The sequence below is a fragment of the Phallusia mammillata genome, chromosome 6 (genome assembly GCF_965637545.1).
Source record: "Phallusia mammillata chromosome 6, kaPhaMamm4.hap1.1, whole genome shotgun sequence".
In the NCBI taxonomy this organism is placed as follows: domain Eukaryota; kingdom Metazoa; phylum Chordata; class Ascidiacea; order Phlebobranchia; family Ascidiidae; genus Phallusia; species Phallusia mammillata.
In genome coordinates this window covers 13,685,452-13,706,854 of record NC_137257.1, presented here as the reverse complement: position 1 = coordinate 13,706,854, position 21,403 = coordinate 13,685,452, and the positions used below count along the sequence as shown (strand labels likewise).

The 21,403-nt window shown below is 45.4% G+C and overlaps 3 protein-coding genes across 3 annotated transcripts; 2 read left to right on the top strand and 1 right to left on the bottom strand.

Moving 5' to 3' along the window:
- Positions 1–475: 475 nt before the first annotated feature.
- Positions 476–1,285, bottom strand: LOC145234298 (general transcription factor II-I repeat domain-containing protein 2A-like). The gene has a single exon (XM_080099039.1). It carries the CDS (start codon positions 1,283–1,285, stop codon positions 476–478), a length of 810 nt encoding a protein of 269 aa, XP_079955165.1.
- Positions 1,286–1,786: 501 nt separating this feature from the next.
- LOC145234297 (zinc finger BED domain-containing protein 5-like) lies at positions 1,787–2,296 on the top strand. The gene has a single exon (XM_080099038.1). The coding sequence runs from the start codon at positions 1,787–1,789 to the stop codon at positions 2,294–2,296; it is 510 nt and encodes a 169-aa protein (XP_079955164.1).
- A 10,625-nt stretch (positions 2,297–12,921) lies between these two features.
- On the top strand, positions 12,922–16,295 carry LOC145232395 (uncharacterized). The gene is made up of 2 exons (XM_080097006.1): positions 12,922–14,050; positions 14,097–16,295. The coding sequence occupies exons 1-2, from the start codon at positions 13,529–13,531 to the stop codon at positions 15,240–15,242; spliced, it is 1,668 nt and encodes a 555-aa protein (XP_079953132.1). The 5' UTR covers positions 12,922–13,528; the 3' UTR covers positions 15,243–16,295.
- The last annotated feature ends 5,108 nt before the right edge of the window (positions 16,296–21,403 follow it).

Sequence of the window (21,403 nt, the reverse complement as noted above, 5' to 3'; positions counted from 1 at the left end):
AAAGAGATTTAATTTACTTTTGAAAGCCTTTACTTCGGTAAACATTTCAGGAAGCAGCAACTCCCGACCTTGAAGCTTAATGCACAATTTGTTCAAGTGTTGAGTTATATCAACTAAGAAAGTAAGGTCTAACAGCCAAGCATGATCTGAAAGAAGCATTAAAACATTTTTACCATTTTCGGTTAATAATGTTGGTCTTCTTTCCCTCAAAAAGATTCGCATTTCTTCTAAAAGAGCAACAAAGCGTCCCAACACCTTTCCTCGACTCAACCATCGTACTTCCGAATGATAAATGAGATCTTTGTACTGTGCGTTTACCTCTTCAAGAAAGGATTGAAATTGCCGGTGTTTTAAACCGTTTGCTCGTATTTCGTTTACGCATTTTACTATAACTTCCATTACATGCGCCATTTTTAAAACCTTGGCACAAAGAGCTTCTTGATGAATGAAACAATGTACTGTTAGAATGTCCTGCTCATTCTCGCAAGTGCTGCTTAAGAAGTGCCGCTGCACCATTTACTTTGCCCGTCATAGAAGGTGCACCATCTGTTGTGAAACCGACTAATTTTAAAAGCGGTAAGCAGGGAACTTTATTGTGGAGCAGTTGCAGCACTCCTTCTTTTACATCCAAACCACGTGTAGTGCCACGAAGAGAAACAAGCCCAAGAAGATCTTCGTGGATTGACAGGTTTTTTGTTACACCGCGGATAAATACTAATATTTGGGCAGTGTCAGTCATGTCAGTGCTTTCATCAAAGGCTATGGAAAAACATTGAAATTCACCAGTTTTTGAAGACAGTTGTACTGTTAAATCTTCACCGATATCTTCTATTCTTCTTGCAATAGTGTTTCTCGAGAGACTTATGTCTTCAAACAAGCGTTCCTTATCTGGAAGCATTACTTTTGCAACCTCCTGAATACAATCTCTAACAAATTCACCATCTGTAAAAGGTCGTGCAGAACGAGCAATTTTTTCTGCAATGATATATGATGCAATTACTGATTTTTTACTACGATCGACAACCTTTATGAAGGTATTTTGCTGTGCAGACAAAGAGCTTTTCAACTTTTTGACCAAGTCCTCCCTTGACTTTCCAACATATTTAACATATTTTTCTTCATGCAAGGTTTGGTAATGTCTCTTTATGCTAAATTGCATTGAAATAGAAACACTTTTTCTGCATATCAAACACAATGGTTTCTCCTGCTGTTGAACAAAAAGATAGTCATACGTCCAAGAATCGTTAAACAGTCGTAGGGGTTCATTTACTTTTCTTTTGGTCATTTCTTCGACACAAAAACTACAAATGGTGCAAATTTCCGGTAAAACCAGGTCAACATGCAAGTACACAGTCGATAGCAACAACCCAACTGGCAACCGCAGTGCATGATACTTTGTAACATAAGTCTAATGTGAATGTCAGTGGTAATTGCTGCTATTGATTTTGTTACAAAGTTGTGAATAAACAATCGAACAACAATCGCCTTTGTACCAATTCTTAGTTTTTGGCATGTGAGATTCTGCTGGTGCTTCAGACCTCGCGTGCCACTTTTCAATACGCCGCGTGCCACGTGTTGGACACCCCTGATTTAGATAGTAAAAGAAAAACATCCATCTGTAGTGTAGGCACACATTGCGTACTTCATCGTGAAGCCTTAGCCTTCTGAATTCACGGAGGTCCTGACCGTAGCTATTGAGGCTTTCAACAATCACTGGCTTATCTCGTGGACATATTTCATTCGTTAAATGCCCTCAACCTTTAACTTCAAGGAAAAAAATATCATTATGATTCATGACATCACACGGTCTTTTACGTCCAAACTTGACCATTGGAAGCATCGAATTGAACAAGGAAATCCAGCTAGCTTTAGTACCCTTGATTCTGCTCTCACAAATGGGAACCTTGGGTATGATTTGAAGATACAAATAAAAACTCACCTAAACGGCCTAAAAGCGGAATTTATTAAATATTTTCCGGATATAGACGAGAAACGAGAATCCTGGAAGTTTGTAAGAAGCCCATTTTCGTGCGAAGTGGCAGATATTTTTGCCGATGCACAAGAAGAGTTTCTCGAGTTAAAATTCGATTCCACAGCCAGGGACAACTTCAAAGAGTTGGACCTTCAGGCGTTCTGGGCCAAATACCTCCCTGTTTACCCTCGCATTTCAACTCAGGCCCTTCGTGTTCTAGTTATGTTTGGATCTACACTCGTTGCCATCAAGTCCAAGTACAGAAACAAGCTGGAAGTTGAAGGCGACTTACGATGCATTGTCTGGTATAAAACCTCGCATTAACGAGTTAGTTGCCAAGAAACACCGTCAAGTGTCTAGGGATGTTCAAAGTAGAATAGTTGGGTATTCTAGAATAATTGATGCGAATCTAGAATATCGAATCCAATTCTTATATTAATTTTGACTGAGCAATCATTGATCTTGACAACAACTAAAGTAGACCAGTTTAATACATTATAAAACATATTTTTCATTTATAATGTAAAAAAGAACAACCAAAACAAAGAAAAACACTGGGAAAAAACTTTGCACAACTGCATTGAAACTAAATGATTCAAAATCCACTTAGCCAGAAAAATTAACTTTTACAATTTTATTTAGTGATTATTATTGCCTTCAGTAGAAGTAATATTGTTGTAAGCGAGCTGTGGTAATTTGATTTGTTGAAGGTAGAGGACTGACACAGACTCCCTAGTGTACTAATATATAACGTTTGTTAACCTAAAACGACTGCAAAAACAGGTACCCTAGCAAAGTTAAAACATTGGGTGATGTAAAGCTGCGACATTGGGTGATTTTAAATTCCAATTAAACTACCAGCGATTTTGCAACACAAAATGTGAACTTTGCAGCGTGTACTAACTGCATTCTTATGTTTGTATGAGGTTAAAAAACGATGCAAACGTCATATGTTATGGGATTCCATCACTGTTTTTGCGATATTAACATACAATCCTATGCTTCCAATCGCTGCCTAACGCCATGACCGTTAAATTTTTGTTGTGTCGGAAAAAAGTCGGAAACAATTAGATGCTGGTAAGACGTTGCAAAAAGTCGCCGGTATGTCATTTAATGGCATAAGCATAATCACGTGATCAGATGCGTAACAAGTGCGCTAATCGTTAATTATGCCTCCAACGCACAACCTTATGGCGTTGTTATAGCGACTCGTGACTTGGCGTTATAATATTGTATAGCGCTCACTGATTTGACGGCGATGCGCTTGCGGTCTTGCCACTAGTACAATGACCGGGCGTCGACGTAAAAGCGCAACACATGTGTTTGCATTTTTGCCAACGACGAGAGCACACATTTATATCGGTTCCAATTACCCGATATAAACGGCAAAAATGGATTCGAATCCAAAGGATTCGTTATTCTACTTTGAACATCCCTACAAGTGTCCCACTGATTCGTGAGCAATGAATGAAATGCAACTTCAACACAGTTATACCTATTGATTTGTCAGTGTAGAGGGCAATGACGACGCGACAAAACTCGCACACTAGGACAATGACAACACAATAGCGCCTGCAACGATAGATTCTAGACGTACAGAAATTGTCCGTGATGCGTTGTAACTGGGTCGCAGGATATTGTCATGGGGCGGTCTAGAACATTTGTGACAAGGGGTGGGCAAACTTTTCAGTGCAAGGGCCGCATTCAAAAGTTCTTAATCTCAGGGAGCCGCATTTTATTTCACCAACGGCCGCCAATTGCTTGCTTGTTTTTTTGGGGGGGGTGAAAATAACTGGTGTAAAGAATTAGGTTTATATCCTTTATATACCATTTAAAGCCGCCCAAAATGCTCAGATTAAAAATGTCTTACTTGACGCTTAAGTTTAGCTAAACTGAGCTAACTGTTTATGACGTCATAATCTGTATTGTGACGATTGTGGTGCCTGTTCTACGCATTGTTTGCACACGATAAGCGGATAAAAAGCCTGGCGCATATGGTTACTAGGCTGGTAATCTTTTTTTCCAGTCTCACGAAATCTTTTTTTCAAAATCAAAATATTTGGCAAAATAATTTTAGTTACGTCACCGCCGCCAGCACGTGTATTTTAACATACATGGTCACAGCAGCACAAACTCGTCTCCGCGGCCGCAGGTTGTGCACCCCTGATTTTGCCCAAAATATTAACGGAGTATATTTTCAGCTATGCGCAAATACGTTTGTTGTCACTGAAATTATTGTACAAACGTTGGATGAAATACCACAATTGCGATTGTTTCAAAATAAACAAGCATTTGTTGCAACATAGGCTACACTACGTCTTTTTGTTAATAAATTCTTGCGCTAACATTAAACAAAGCGGGTCGCTTTTAGTATCCATATTTAGGTGTTGTGCGGGTTTGTGTTAACGATTCTAAAGCCGTGTTTAATGTCCGTTTGCAAAGATCTAAACTTGATCCAATGTGAACAAAGTTTTGGCGTCAATAGTGCAAAGTGGGCTGTATTTGAAAACTTGAATCGCTTTTACATTTATTTACCTTTATCGAACAAAGTAATTGTGTCAAGACGATTTGCAAAATAACGGGGCATATTTTGAAGCGTGTTCAGGAGAAAACTTTGCAAGACATTATATGGAGAACCCTTGGCGTTATGACGTTCATATCGTTAAATATTAATTTCAAAATACGCGTATTAATAACTGAAAAGTATTTTTTTTCGAAAGTTTGTGCGCTGAAAAGCTTTAAAAGCGTAGAATATTGTGTCAAAATTTCAGTATCGTATCTTTTTTAGTTTTAGCGCAAAGCGATTGCACACTAGCTTCACTGTGGTGGGCAGAACCAACAGGCGAAAGCACGTAAAAAGTATCTGTGTTTAGTTCCAAAGTAAGTGGTATGGGTACAGCACATGGTATAGGTATCGGCAAGTCGCACTCCCGCTTTTTTTAAAACTCTGCGTCTGTGCTCATGATACTATCAGCGTTACTAACATTCTCTTTAAAATTTACTAACATTTGGCGGGCCGCATGCGGTGTTGTGCAAAAGACAATAGAGGTCGTGGCGCAAACACGCCACCCGGTGCACATTCTGCAACTCCGTGTTGCGAACACTGATCTCTATAAACCCTGGATTGCGCTACTCCGTTGAACGGTTGAGTGGTTTTTGAAGCAAATTGAAGCGTAATGGCGGCTGAAAAGGAAGCCCCAAAAATGCATTGCGGGCAATGGGGAGAGAGTGGAAAAATGTCGATAAATTTTGTTTTAGGCATTTTTATAGCGATTTCTTCAGATATTATCAGTGGTTTAATAGAACGCATGTCTTCCAGTGTGTAATAACCAACAAATATGCGTAGATTGACTGTGAGGTGTATGTACGTGTACTGGAAATTAAAACTGTTTTAAGTTAGTGTTGAAATAAATCTTTACTGAGTGGTAATCAATGTTTTTGTGCAATATAAGTAATTTCCGTGCTTTTTTTAAGTATTTAAGACTTGAATCCAACAAGATGGCTATTTTTTCACACAAGGTGATGTGATACTTTGTGTGACATTACCTTGCTTATCCAAACTGCTGTTTATGACTGTCATCAAACTCCTGGAAATTCTGAGGAACAAGTGGTTTGAACGTTTTAATTAAAAACACAAAATAATAATACAATATTTCAACTATTTTGCTCAAAATATGTTTAACAGTATTTGACTCTTTTTCTTGATTGAGTGCATTTGATTTGGGTGTTTATTATCTATTATAAAATTGGTGTTATTATAAAATTTTACAATTCTCATGAAGTTGTTTCTAAACATTTCAGACACAATAGGGTTTATGTTTCTCCAATAAGCAACATTAAATGTCTTAGGTAAAGTCCACTGGAAATGTTTTAGTCTCTTCCCACCAGGGCCCTGGAGAGCGAAAAAATATGCTGGTGCAAGTCAATTTCTGGGCCCCCCTTTGAACACTATAGTCATGTATAGAATAGTTTGTTCAGTTGCACTATGCGCTGATGATCAAACATTTGATACGTTCATTCGTCACTCAGAGCTAACAGAAGCAAGTTGAACAATGGATAATTGACACTTATTAAACAGCTTGGACAAGAACGTCAAACCGTAGGATTTTTGAAAGCCTAAAATTTCCATATTTTTACTACATGCGCTAGAGCAGAAGTGGGGAACCTGCGGCCTTGTAGGGCACTAAGTACGGCATCGTACGTCAAATTTTTTTATTAGGATGTTTCAAATTACAGACTGCACCAGGCGGTAAAAAATATACAGAACGTATTTTTGACCTTTATTCCACATTACTATTTATTACTTCTAGAGCAGCGGTTTTCAAACAAGAGTCAAAGGTCCCATAGTGGTACACAAAGCAATTTCCGTAGCACTAGCACGAGCCCAAGGTTCTACAATCTTATCTTGAGTTGTAAAAGAACAATTATTTGCGAATAAGTGAATTTTTATACTCGTCTGTGATGTCATAAGCTGCTCTTAGATCATCGATATTTGTAAACAAGCGAGTTTCTAGGTTAAATAAATCTTGAATGTTCTAGTAAAGGTAAAAATGTAGTAAACGATTTTATTTAGCTTGAACCGTAAGTTCTATAACTCTACGAGAGAATAGCAAAACGACCATTTTGTAAGTCAGGAAGTTTCAACACTATTGCCCCTGGCCTGGGAAATAGGCTATGCGGCCTAAACGAGTGTCGATACACCGTTTGGTGGTCTTTATAAACAAAAAGGTTTCCCACTCCTGCGCTAGAGCGTTTGTACAGCAAAGTAAATGCGTAAAACCAAGTACTTGGTCTTGTTATTTACTGCGTTTGCTTAAACCAGGGGTCACCAAACTACTGCCCGGGGTCCAGGTCCGGCCATTCCATTCGAACCGCGACCGTATTTTATCTTTGGTTTGCCAAATCGTACTTATAACAAGTTTGCTGACCCCTGGCTTAAACCAAGCGGCAACTACAACACAATGCCAGCGAAAGAAAGAAAGTTTTTGCATGTAACAGCGACTCCGTTATGATAAAGTTCAGCAAAAACAACTACGAATCGCACCGTAAAGTTCTGTTGTTGTGTGGTTGAAGCCAACTAAACAGGTTATCTGGTGGGGATTCTCTTTTTTATTGTTTGTGTACCGACACGTCTTTTCATAGCTAAGACTCAAGTCAAGTCTTTGAAAATAGTGACTTAAATGACTTATACTGCAATAATTGTTATCATTGACATTGCTAATCCTTACAAAGCAATGGACACAACTGTGGCACAAAAAATATCGCAAAGAGATCTCGCTAAAATTCGCGCATGTACCGACCTAACAATCATTAAACTTGTTGCATCGAATCATTATGGGCCCCCTAGACTCTCATGGGCCCCGGTGCGGCGCACCAGCTGCACCCCCCTCTTGTGGGGCCTGCTTCCCACACCCTCAAGCTTCACGACACTGATATGATCAGTAGTTTAAAAGGAGGCATGTATTCCAATAAGTAATAACCAACAGATGTGCGTGGATTCCGTAAAATTACTATGGTGTAGTAGGGTGCAGGTGCAGTACTAAAATAATTTTGACTTTAGCGTTAGAATAAATTATTTGCGAGTTGTAATAAATGCTTTTTGTGCCGTATATGAATAGTTTCCTAATGTTTCTCCATATTTTAGTCAAATACCCAACAAGAATGACTCTTTCCTTCAGACAAGAGGGTGTAATTGTAAAGCTTTAAAATTTAGTTGTACTAAATTGATTTTTAATTAACACCATTAGTATATATTCCAGCATTTTATTTTCCATGATATTGCATAATAAAAGTTAAACAAAAAGTACAGAATTTAGAAGATGAGTGACACAAGAGGTACCCAGTGTTGTGCATATGGATGCCTAAAAAGACGTGCAGCAAAATCGTCCCAAAAGAGAAGTGATAGTGATGGTAGTGGAGATGAAGAAACGGAACAGAAAAAAAGTTTCCAAGAACATTTCATAAGTACTATCTATGGCAGTGGTTCCCAACCTTTTTGACCTTGCGGCACCCTATCAAACAGATAAATAGTTTGCGGCACCCTGGCAAAACTGGACCAATTTTATGAGGTTTCTGTATTTCAAATAGCTGTATGAAACAACACAGACTGAGTTGTACAGTATAGCGCGTGTAAATAAATGTATTTATTCAAAAGCAGTGTGAAATTTGGGCTTGGCTTCTTGCACAAAGTCCCTTAATAAACCACCCGCATTTCTTCCTCGACTATAAGTAGTCGTTCTCGTTTTTTTAGTTTTTATGTTCGTTGATACGGAAAATCCACTCTCACATAGGTATGACGAGGAAAACTGCAACAAAAGCACAATAGCTTTCTTTCCAACGCAAAGATATTCATTTTCAATTTTTATGCGCGTCGAGAGACATCTGCTTGTGCAGAAGCTTAAAATTTCCTACGTTACGCTTAAATTTTCCATCGTTATTCTATTCAAACTTGATTATTCGTTTATGGAAAGAAACGCAACGAGTCGAAATCTGTTAAACCCGTCTATACTGTGTTTTTAAGTTAGACAGTGAGTGCAGTTAAATAATTAGTTTGCTATCATTAAATTTATTGTTTGACTGTTAGTCGTGACTTTTTAAGATGACTGCAAGTGGGTTTTAGTTTTTACAGTTATCATTGAATTAAATATGTGTATCTAACACCTTGAAAAAGAAAAAAAGGTCATCTAACACCTTGAAAAGTCACAATTAACCTTTATAATAAATAACTGAATTAAAAAGATTTATGAAAGTATGGGACAAAACATCTTCTACTCCAATGTCATGCAGGAATAAGCAACAACAAGAAATACTCAGTTTTAGTTCCATTTTGGTTGGAAAAAGGAACCACAAGATTTAATAATATGGTTTAAATTTAAGTGAGAGTGTTGTAAATTTTAAAGCTTGAAGGCGTTTTGCACTTAAAAAAGGATTGTTAAGCTATTTGCCAGCAAGCAGCAATTATAGCAGCTAAGAAACTAAAATACAATCAATAGTCTGCACACAAAAATTCAAGAAAGATGTTAAAATAAACAAGTTCTGAAACCAATGTAATGTGGTTGTTAAATTTGTTAGTTATGATACCAATAAAAAGCTGTATGGCTAGTTTTTTTGTGTGACAATAATCTGTGAAGTGTCATAGAATATGTTGAAAAATTACGTCACAATGGAGTTGCTAATTAAGATTTGTTTTACTTGCACAAAACAAGTGGCTAGAAAACTAGAAATGTAGCTTTTCAATATATTGCCAACTTATATATGTTCAGTAGAGGCTAACATTTGTGGGGGCAGCACCCCCACAAATTTTAGGCACGAGCCGCCACTGCTACCACCATCCTATCCGACAAACTGGCCGCAGTGGCCGTTTGTTCGACACCTGCCACCCCTTCTGTGCGTCCGTAAGACGTACAGAACCCTCCCCCACGACCGCCTCTAGCTCGCCAAACCCGGCCCTTCTTAGGGCCCTTGCAGGGGAAGAGCTAAACGGTCCACCCTCGCACTACGTGCCTCGACGCACAAACTCCCGCAACAGCCAATTCTTCGATCACAATTCGGTGATCTTCGATTGTCACGCACCAGTGACCTCCGACTGTCACGCTCCAGTGACATCCGACTGTCACGCTCCAGTGACCTTCGATTGATACGCGCCGGTGAGCATCGGCAACCACAGCCCCAAGAGCTTGGAACCAGGTCGTGAACAGAGGCATCCCACGTGCGACTACTCCGTTCAATCGCGACACCGAAGTACTGGCGAAGCTTCCCCAGAAGAAGACGCGCCATTATATCTATGAGCTACTCAACAAGATCCACTACCCTATCCGCAACCTGGAAGGGATCGTAGAACGCAGAGGGGGTCTCACGGACTTCACATGCCGAACCCGTGAGATGGCCCAAGAGTTGGTAGACAAGCTGACGACAGTGAGATCTGTCGACTTTGCCCGCCTGCATGACCAGGAGTGGACAAAGGTAATTTTAAAAGAAATTCCACCCAGGTTTTCTATAGAAGACGTGCGAAACTACATTGCTGTAAAGCACGGTAAGATCAAAAAAATTGAGAAGCTGAAAGACCGCTGGGGCGTTCACGACGGCAAGCGGTCCATTGAGGTGAAGACCACCGAACAGAGGAATCGACCTATCGGCCCGAAGATCAGGATCGGTGGCTTCTCGTTTGAAGTAGAATACCAGGGGCAACCTCCCCAGTGTTTTATTAGCAGGCAATTTGGCCACATGAGAGATACATGTGAGATCTTCAGAAGCCGAGACGAGAACTTTCCCGCTCTTGGCGGAAACCTTACTCCCAACGCAGTGACGACATCTACCCCCATCATCGAGGCGACAACTGCTCCCAAAAAAACAGGTGACAAAGTGTCAGCTTTTAACCCTGCTTTGAATGTCGCAGAAGACAACCCTTCGAGCGCAGACCAGACCCCCGGCGGGACAGATGAGCCCGCACATCGAGAAGCAGAAAACCTCCCGACAGAACCTATGCCCCTTGACGGGATCTTGGAAAGCCCAATCCCGCTGATGATCGTTGAATCACCCCGAGAACCTGAAGCAGTAACATCGGGTGGAGACAACACCAATGCCCACGAAACGGATCAATCAGATCCGCCAGCCAAGAACATCGAGCTTCCTGAGGGCCGCGTCTCGGACGCCCCCGCCAAAGACAACGAGCATCCTGAGGGCCGCGTCTCGGACGCCCCCGCCAAAGACACCGAGCAGCCTGAGGGCCGCGTCTCGGACGCCCCCGCCAAAGTCAGCGAGCATCCTGAGGGCCGCGTCTCGGACACCCCGCCAAAGTCAGCGAGCATCCTGAGGGCCGCGTCTCGGACGCCCCCGCCAAAGACGGAACACCTGGAACCAGCGGAATGGAGACACCCAAGCAGAAGGAACCCTGGGAAGGACTTCCGCTGGGAGACCCCGCCTTCATACACGAGTTAAGAATTTTATCTAACTCTACGAAAATAAGTACTAGTAGCACTGAGGAGGAAGTGAAAGAGTTCATAAAACGAATGCACTCCTCCTCCGATTCTTCAACATCGAGTGCGCACTCCAGCAAACGGCTGCGAGTGCAAACGCCTAATTCCGCGCCCTGCGAATGTGGTCGCGATGTCCACATTTCACCGGACAAGGGTGACGGGTATTGCGAAGGTTGTGCAAATTATTTTTGTCGTTGCAATTGCTGTAACACGATTAATAACTTGGCTGAAGAATTTTCCACAACTTGTACAATATGTAGAAACATTGTAGAACCTCGAACACCTGGTAACATAACATGGTGATAGCTCACATTAATTTACATCCTTTAGAAATGTTTTTTACTTAGTGTCTTAACTTTGTACGTCAGTTGTGTTATTTTTTTTGCAAGTCTTTTTATTGGTCGCTTAACGACCAATAATACAGAGCCTGCTTATTATGTCTTCTTCTAGAGAGCTTAATACTTGTAACTTTATATAACTGTTTGCCAGTTTTTTGCAAACCTCTGATTGGCCGCATAAGTGGTCCAGTCACATAGGGCCTTTACCTTTTTTGTACCTGTTGTGTATACATAAGGTATGTCCGCGCTACTAGACACGTCCTTTGATATGTTGTGTAAAGCAATCCTCTGATTGGCTGTGTAACGGTCCAATCGAATAGGTTTTAGCTCTGAGTGTGTAATTTTGTTGTTGTGCTTCATGGCCAGAACATGTCTCTGATTGACCGATTAACGGAAAATCATATAGGGCACGAATTTGTCAGCTCCTTTAATGTGGGATATAAAGTCCGTGCACCCTAATAGCTCTTTGTTCAATCGATACTATTTTGCGAATAAGCCTTGGGCTGATATGCTTTCTCCTAGTGGTTGAAAAAACAGACGTGTACGTATGTTTTGTAGCTCCTCCTTTAATGCGTGGTTTATCTGCGTGCTCTTTGTAGTGGTGTCGTGTTGTGGTGCGTATACGTTTCCTCTTTTTTAGTTTAGTGTTTCGCGATTTCGCCTTTGCCAGAAACCTGATTGGTCATGTTCTCCAGCTCCTCTTTCAATGCGTGATTTATTTGCGTGCTCTTTGCAGTTGTTTGTGCTTCGCGATAATCTTCGCCTTTGCCAGAAACCTGACTGGTCAACTTTAAACCAATTAGATCCCTCCCTGTGTTTCTCCGCCATTTTGTTTTTCTTGTGATTTGCGTACGTTACGCGGGCCCATGCATATCCACTTCGGTGGGGAGGAAAAGCCCGCGAGATTTTTTTCCTTCCCTTTGGGTACTTAGTTTGCTTACTTCTAGGTTTAACCAACACTTTGTGGTACTTGCTTCGCCCCCCGCCTCAGACAGTATATTGTGCGTTATATCGCCAATACAAATATCGACTTCGGTGTTACTTTTTTCGACTTTAATCATTTCAAATCGGTTCCCTGAAGCTGCGGACGGTTGGTTGGTAGTTTTTTATTTTTTTATTACCCATTAGAAGTGTTGCTGGGCCTTACACAAAGTCGTGGGGGCGCCAATGAGGCTCCCCGTGGTGCAGAAGTTGAGCTGAAGCGCACTGCAGCACGGACTGGTCGGCTAATTATGTTCGGTAATTATGCCAGACCTGCAGGCCCCAGCAAGTCGCGCCTGAGCCAACCCGGTAATTACCGGGTGGCTACCACACCTATGTGCTTGCAATGCTCCGGATAAAGTCACCATGAACAGGTCTGCGCAAGTGGAAAACACGCCACAATGTTCTAGTAGCACTGCACAAAGTTAGTATCACATTGTTTTGGCCACTACTTTGCTCTAGTGGACATATCATGCGCGACACCGACTGACTGGGGATTTTTTTCTTGCCATTTCACTCGTAAAAATAACCCGTGTCTTGAAATGAAGCATGTACGGGCTTCAGGTAGCCGCCTGTTACATTATAACAGTGTTCTATTTGAATAAGGTAAGATTTCACGATTTCAACACTTCGGTGTTACTTTTTTTTTTTTTTCTATTTGCACAAGGTAAGCATCAGGATCGTGCCTGTGCCCCTTGCTGAGCGGAGGTAGACAGCAAACTAAGCATCTTATTGTTTGAATGCGGATCCTACCCTGCTTTAGAAGCAACTTAGGTTGGCTCCTGACAAATTCTAGTTGGCTCCGGAAAGTTGGCTCCCTAGAAAGTTGGCTCCAGAAACGTTAACCCACTTCCTTCCTCACCCCACCTCCCACCTTTACCCACTTCCCTCCCGCAGTTGCCCGTTGGGCCCTTGTCAGGGCCACCAACACTAGGGGCTTTGAGAGAATCGGCTGTTCCCTTTCACCTATCTTCCCTGCGTGGCGCACCACAAAGGGAAGCCCTTTCCCAAAAATCTACCCCATCGACTTGCGCGCTCTAGTGGACGTAAGTCGATCTTCCCCCACCTCCTCCCTCGCTGGCCATCTGCAGGAGGGAGTTCCCCCAACCCGACTGAACTAGACCCATTGCTCCCGGCCCTTCTCAGGGCCCCTGCTGGGACAAGGACTAGCCAGTTATTAACCCGCCGTAAAACGCTTCAGTCGTTACGGTCGGGTAACTTTCGACCTTCTACGTCACAGGTCGAGTTTCACCCGTGACGTCATGACGGCTCCAACAACTTCCACGCCGTGGAACAAAGTGGTTAATCGCGGTATTCCGCGCCGGGCCCCGCCGGTTTTCAACCGGGAGACCGAGGTCCTGGCCAAGCTGCCGGAAAAGAAATCCCGGCATTATATTTACCAAATGCTGGCCAAAATCCAGTATCCCATCCGGGATCTGGAAGGTATAGTTGAGCGCCGAGGCGGCCTTACTGACTTCACGTGCAGAACGCGTGAAGGTGCGAAAAGGCTTGTTGACAAGATGAAACGGCTGAGTGCCGTCGAGTTCGTCCGACTCTATGACCAAGAGTGGACGAAGGTGATTGTAAGAGAGATTCCTCCGCGGCACCCCGTGGAGGAGATCCGCCATTACCTTGCGAGTAGGCATGGTACCGTGAAAAAGGCCGAGAAATTGAAGGACCGTTGGGGCCTTCAAGACGGACAACGGTCGTTTGAAATCAAAACGACCGTACTCAAGCTAAAGCCGATTGGGCCGAAAATTCGAATCGGAGGTTTAGCCTTTCAGGTTGAAACCAACCGCCGCAATGCTATGTGTGCCGACAATTTTTCAGGTTGAAAACCAACCGCCGCAATGCTATGTGTGCCGACAATTTGGACACATGCGGGATACCTGTGAGCTCTTTCGCTCACAGGACGAGAACTTCCCGACACTAAAGAAAGTGTCGGGTAAAGAAACCAATGAGACAGAGGGCGGCACTTTGGAAGTGCCAACCTCGCCGATTGCCGAGTCAGGGGGCGAAGCCTTGGGCCCGCCCGCCTCGCAAACGCGTGAACAAGAGGACGCTACCTCGGGTCCGCCCGCCTCAGTTTCTCCAGACTCTGAGAAAGGCGCCCCGGGAGAGCTCGACTCATCGCCTCGAGACCTGCATATCGTAACCTCGAGTGCACCAACATCTACCTGCGGGGACGCAGAGAGCGGCACCTCGAGTCGGCTACCCCCACCCTCGCGGGACGTCAACAACAGTGAGATGGACCTTCAGTATCCGGAGGGCGGCACCTTGGGTGCCCCCGACCAGGAAAAACTTCAGAATCCGGAGGACGGCACCTCGGGTGCGTCCGACTCAGCTCTGCGGGAACCAGAGGGCGGCACCTTGGGTGCCCCCGACATGGAAGGAACTCAGTATCCGGAGGACGGCACCTCGGGTGCGTCCGACAAAGGAACCCTTCAGTATCCGGAGGGCGGTACTTTGGGTACCCCCGACAAAGGAACCCTTCAGTATCCGGAGGGCGACACCTCGGGTGCCCCCGGTGAGCCCGCCACCCCACGTGGTGTTCCAGAGGGTCTCACCTCGGGTGAGCCCGCCACAACTACCACTCCCAGAAACTATTCATCCTTGGCGGAGCGCGCTAGAAAGGAAGGAGTTTCCCCCGAGGAGTACCACCAAAAACTACTAAGGTTAGGTAAAGACATTGTAGCAAAACGCCAACTCTCTTCATCCTCTTCGTCGGAGAAGAGTGTTAAACGCCGCCGTACCCCCGCACCAGGGCAGACAATTTTCCTCTGCACCTGCGGCGAAGATATTTTATTCAAACCCGAAAGGTTTGAAACTTTTTGTCAAGGATGCGCCGGATATATCCGGCGCTGTAGAGAATGTAACGCGATTAACTGTTTAGAAGAAAGTTTTTGCGTATCTTGTAACAAGTGCGGTGCAGATGTCACACCCAATGACCCTGTATTCCCTAATATAACACTGTAAGGTCGTCGAACCTTTTCTTCTCTTTTGTTACCGGTAAATAGAGTGCGTTTTCCCCGCCATTTTTCTGAAAACTCCTGCATCAATTGATGTGTTTTTTTTGAGTGTTTTCCTAGATGTTTTATCATCACCGAACACGTTGGGTTCCGTTGCTATTAAAGCAGAGCCCCAACGCAACCAGATACCGGTCTAACCTTTGTGTTAATGCCCTTAGAATGTCCGTTTGTAAAAACCCTAGTGGTAGTCTTTATTTGTCGTGCTTATCTCTACCATAACCGCCTTTTTGTTGTCTCGCCTCTGAGTGGTCAACGCGGTGACCAATCACACACGTCTCAACAGCCCTATGCTGTATACCTTAGTAGTGTGCTTATATATGTAGTTGGTTTTGTGTCATGTTTAGGGCAATCCCTAAGGATCGCCTCAGTTGCATAACGTCGAGTTTCCCCTTGTTTTTGTTTTATTGGGTTCAAAGCCCCAACGAAAACCTTGCAGTGCTTTGTTAATCTTCCTGCTTTTTGTTTCCCTAGAGCTACTTACATTTATGTAAATTAGTCCAGTTTCTTTGATATTTGGTGCTCTTACGTGCTATGGTGCTATGCGTGCTGGGTACCAAGCCTCTGATTGGTCGCCTATGGGCCAATGATAGAGAGCTTGGAACCTACTATGTACTTGCTTGTAATAAATCGCCATTTTTTTTTTTTTTTTTTCTTTGTCATGATCGAGACGCGGGCCAATGCACATTCGCCATGGCGGGGAGTAAAAGCCCGCGTGCTCTTCCTCTGTTCTCAGTGACCCTTTGTTTTGCTGCTTTTTTCGCGACATCAGGTCTTCATGACATCGTTTCGTGTTTGGTCGAGAGTGATCCAATCAGGGTTCCTTTTTGTCTCGCCTTTTTTCTAGCGTCATTGTGTCTTTTACACTTTCGACATTTTCAACCCTTTGTGGTAGCGTCCTTCGTTTTGTCTTTCCTCGCATTGTTTCCTTGTATTATTTTATTTTCACACCTATAGGGTGTGAACGCTCGTTTGTTGGCGTGACAATAAACCCAAGATGCCATTATTGTTTCAAGGCGGACCCAGTCAAGCTTTAGAAGCGTTGTTGGCTCCCAGCAAACAAAAAAAGAGAATATCGAAGGCTCCTAGAACAATACGAACCCTACCCTTACCCCTTCCCTCCAGCGGCTGCCCGTTCGGTCCTTTTCAGGGCCACACTGAACGGCGCGTTCCCAGAGGATCGTCGTCCCCCAGCGTCACCCCCTCCCTCCAGCGTCGACCTTTAACCCTTACCCAACTTCCCTGCGTGGTCACCACAAAGGGAAGTTATCCTCCCCACCTGTACTCCTATCGACTCGCGAGCCGTAGTGGCACCGAGTCGAATTTCTCAACCCTCTCCCTCCTGGCCATCTGCAGGGGGGCTCCCTATCCCTACCACCACTGACTGTTTCAAGACCCGGCCTCTGTCGAGACAGGGTCTAGACAGTCCTTGTTGTCCAACAGCTGTAAGCGGCGTATCGGACGCGCTTCAGCGAGTTTCGACTACTGACGTCACAAAGTCGAAATCGACTGTGACGTCAACATGGCGGCCCCTGGTTCTGTGCCATGGAACCAAGTGGTGAACCGCGGCACATCGAGCAGATCTCCGGTTTACAGCCGGGAGGCCGAGGTTTTGGCAAAGTTGCCGGAGAAAAAGTCGCGACACTATATTTATGAGTTGCTCGCGAAAGTGCAGTTCCCGATAAGGGACTTAGAAGGCATCGTTGAGCGCCGCGGTGGCCTCACCGATTTCACATGCCGCAGTCGCGAGAAGGCGACAGAGTTGGTGGAGAAACTAAAGCGAATCAACGCGGTTGAATTCGCAAGACTCCATGACCAGGAGTGGACGAAGGTATTTGTCAAGGAGGTCCCTCCACCATTTCCAATGGAGGAGATCCGACAATACCTCGCAAAGAAGCATGGCTCTGTCAGGAAAACGGACAAGCTGAAAGACCGTTGGGGCGTACAGGACGGCAAAAGATCTGTGGAGATCAAGACAGTCGAACTGAAGTTGCGCCCCATCGGCCCTAAGATCCGCATCGGAGGCCTGGCCTTCCCTGTGGAATATGACAATCAGCCACCGCAGTGTTATGTGTGCCGTCAGTTCGGCCACATGAGAGACACGTGCGACATTTTTTTGTCTCGAAATGAGAACTTTCCTCAGCTCGAGAGCGAGTCGAGACCGGATGCCGATGTTGCTACAACATCGACACCAAAGTCGAAACGAGACGCACAAAAGAAAGCCGATGGTAAAAAGAAAGCTTCAAAGGGCGGCACTACGGGTGCGCCCGCAACTTTTGCCGGGTCTGCAGAGGGCCTCACCTCGGGTGAGACTGCCACATCTGCTGATGTTCCAGAGGGCCTCACCTCGGGTGAGCCCGCCACAACAACGCGAGATCCAGAGGGCCTCACCTCGGGTGAGCCCGCCACAACAACCGGAGATCCAGAGGGCCCCACCCCGGGTGAGCCCGCCACATTGGACCGTAATGCAGAGGGTCTCACCTCGGGTGAGCCCTCCACTTCATGCGGAGTTGCAGAGGGTCTCACCTCGGGTGAGCCCGCCACATTGGACCGGAATGCAGAGGGCCTCACCTCGGGTGAGCCCGCCACTTCATGCGGAGTTGCAGAGGGTCTCACCTCGGGTGAGCCCGCCACATTGGACCGTAATGCAGAGGGTCTCACCTCGGGTGAGCCCGCCACTTCACGCGGAGTTGCAGAGGGTCTCACCTCGGGTGAGCCCGCGAAAGAATTTGAAATATCAATAACCATCCCCCTGGCTGAGCGGGCCAAAAAGAAAGGAATTTCACCGGAGGAGTGCCACTCCACAAGAATAAGGTTAGCAAAAACCTATCTATCTAAGCGCCAACGCTCTTCATCTTCCTCACCGGATAAGAGCCTTAAGCGCCGTTGCCCACCAGGGCACACAGGGCACGCTTGCGATTGTTGCCAAGAAGTTTTCTTTTCTCCTGAAAAGATTGAGAAATTTTGTAATGGTTGCGCCAGCTATTTTCGGCGCTGCTCTGAGTGCAAAACTGTTAACTCTCGATGAGAGCTTTTGCGTATCGTGCAAGAATTGTGGGACGGATGTCACACCCAATGACCCTGTTTTTCCCAACGTTACAATGTAACATTGCTAAAATTATCTTTCTATTTAAATAGCGGCAAATAGAGCCTGTTTTCCCCGCCACTTTATTAAAACTCCTGCATCACTAGATGCATTTTTTTAGGGTGTTGTTATGTAGATGTATCGTCACTTCTGTCTAATTAGGGTTCTTTTTACCTAAAGCAGAGCCCCAATACAACCATGTAGTGTTCTAACTGTTATACTTGTGCCACTAGAACGCTTACTAGCAAAAACCCTAGTGGTGATTTTGTTTGTTGTACTTGCCCTCACCATAACCGCCTTTTCCTAAAAAAGGCCTTGTTTTTGATTGGTCAATGCGTTGACCAATCATTCAAGATTCAATGCTGTGTTCCTTTATGCTGTGCCCTATGCTGTGTTCCTTTGTAGTTGCGTTTGTTTCCTTATGTTTTGTCACCGTGGGTCGCGGGCCCTACTTAGCACGCGCTAGCGTTGTTTACCTGACAAGCCTCTGATTGGCCAACTAACTGCCCAATCATACAGGGCTAGTGTTTTGTAGTTACCTTTCGTTTTGTGTCTATTCCGCGCTGCCGCGCGCGCTCTTTGTCTAGTTAATACATGCAAGCCTCACTTTGACCGCTTAACGATACATCGTACGCGGCTTGGCAGCCCCTAATTTACCGCGAGACCTACTTTTCCTCCTGTACATTTGCGCTGTTACGTGCGTCCTTGACATTTTTGGTCAAGCCTCTGATTGGTTGCGATAAGGGGCCAATCACGTAGGACTAATTGTACTTTATGTAAATTAGCTTTGTCCCATTGTACCTTTTGCGCTATCATGTGCTCTTGTGCTATCGTCATTAAGGCAAGTCCCTGATTGGGTACTTCATGACCCATCCATACAGGCCTAGCCTAATTTGCATATCGTCAAATCTTCCATTTCGTACGTATTTGTGTTTAATGTTTTTGTCTTGTTTATCCTCTTACTTTTTGTTACGCTTGCGATTTCTGTTATCTGCCTTCAACCCGCTGAGGTACTTGCTTTGTGTTTTATTGTGTTTATTGTCGTGCGCGCCAATAAACAAAAGATCTGTGCCCCTTGCTGACTCGAGGCAAACAGCTAAGCAAGCCAATAGGTTTCAAAGCGGATCTTGCCCGAGGCTAGAAGACAACCTAGGTTGGCTCCCCACAAACACAAGTTGGCTCCGATTCGGTTCCCACCTCCCTTTCCGCTTACCTATACCCCACTCCTTCACCTACCTCCCCTTCCGCAGTTGCCCGTTGGGCCCTTGTCAGGGCCACCAACGCCAGGGGCGCTTTTAGAGAATTGGCTGCAACCACCCCACCCACCTTCCTTGCGTGCTCGCACCACAAAAGGAAGTTATCTACCTTTCCCCAACCGACAACCGCGCCCTAGTGGTCGATTGTCTGGTTTTCCTTACTCCCTTCCGTACGTCCCTAAGACGTGCGGAAACCCCTCCCCACGACCGTCCCTAGTTCGTTCAAGCCCGGCCCTTTTCAGGGCTCTCGCGTGGTAGAGCTAAACGGCCCTGTCCCTACGCTCCTGGAAGCAAAATTGCGTTGAATCTGCATATTCAACGACAAAGGACAGTTTCGACGTGGTACGTCACAAACTGAGAGCCTTGCTAACATCAGCTATTTGCATAAATTGACGACAACGGTCAATTTCGACGTGGTACGTCACAAACTGAGAGCCTTGCTGACATCAGCTATTTGCATAAATTGACGACAACGGTCAATTTCGACGTGGTACGTCACAAACTGAGAGCCTTGCTAACACCAGCTAATTTGCATAAATTGACGACAACGGTCAATTTCGACGTGGTACGTCATAAGTCGAGATCATCTCGACCATGACGTCAGCAAAAGCTTCCGTTCCCATGGCGTGGAACAAAGTTGTCCACCGAGGCCTCCCGCGGGGAGCTCCTGCTTTCAGTAGGGAGACCGAGGTTTTGGCTAAGTTGCCAACTAAAAAATCGAGGCACTTCATTTATGAAATGCTTGCGAAAATTCATTTTCCCATCCGCAACCTGGAGGGAATAGTTGAACGACGCGGGGGTCTGACAGATTTCACATGCAGAACCCGCGAGATGGCTATAGAGCTTGCAGGAAAGCTGAAGACGTTGCGAGCTGTCGAGTTCGCCAGATTGCACGATCTTGAGTGGACCACAGTATTGGTCAAGGAGATACCGCCGCGTTTCTCCGTCGAGGAGGTACGAGGGTACCTCGCCTCTAGACATGCTACTGTCAAGAAGGCAGAAAAGCTAAAGGACCGTTGGGGGGTCCAAGATGGCAAACGAGGTTTTGACCTCAAGACGGCCGAGTTGAGAGAGAATCCAATCGGCCCGAGAATACGAATTGGGGGTTTCTCCTTCTACGTGGAGTATGAAGGACAACCTCCACAATGCTTTGTATGCAGGAAATTTGGGCACATGCGAGACGCTTGTGACATATTTCAGAGCCGGGACGAAAATTTTCCAACACTAGGAGAAAATCGTACACGGAGAGGCGGGCCTCAAATGACCTCCACTCCCATCCAGGATCCGAAGGTTACGACCCCTCCTTCAAATGCCGCAGAAGTTGCAGCGAGTAGTGCCCCCCCAACTGATGTTATCACAGAGGGTCCTGTTGACCCCCAAGATGGCCCCACAGGCACAGACGTAAATATTGACGGCATTTTAGAGGTCGATATCCCCGTCGAAGAGCACCAGAATCCCGAGGGCCGCGTCTCGGACGCCCCCGCAAACATCGACGACGTTATAGAGGTGACCAACCCCGCAGAAGTGCAGGAGAATCCAGAGGGCCGCGTCTCGGACGCCCCCGCAAAGACCGACGGAGTCATAGAGGTGACCACCCCCGCAGAAGTACAGGAGAATCCAGAGGGCCGCGTCTCGGACGCCCCCGCAAAGACCGACGGTGACATCGAAGCGACCACCCCCGCAGAAGTACAGGAGAATCCTGAGGGCCGCGTCTCGGACGCCCCCGCAAAGACCGACGGAGACATAGAGGTGACCACTCCCGCAGAAGAC

Excerpts from the sequence above, each read along its gene's own strand:
- LOC145232395 (XM_080097006.1), top strand. The coding sequence starts at position 13,529 with ATGACGGCTCCAACAACTTCCACGCCGTGGAACAAAGTGGTTAATCGC. Across the intron at positions 14,051-14,096 it reads TCGGAGGTTTAGCCTTTCAG|GTTGAAAACCAACCGCCGCA; the intron begins GTTGAAACCAAC and ends ACAATTTTTCAG.
- LOC145234298 (XM_080099039.1), bottom strand. The coding sequence starts at position 1,285 with ATGACCAAAAGAAAAGTAAATGAACCCCTACGACTGTTTAACGATTCT.
- LOC145234297 (XM_080099038.1), top strand. The coding sequence starts at position 1,787 with ATGATTCATGACATCACACGGTCTTTTACGTCCAAACTTGACCATTGG.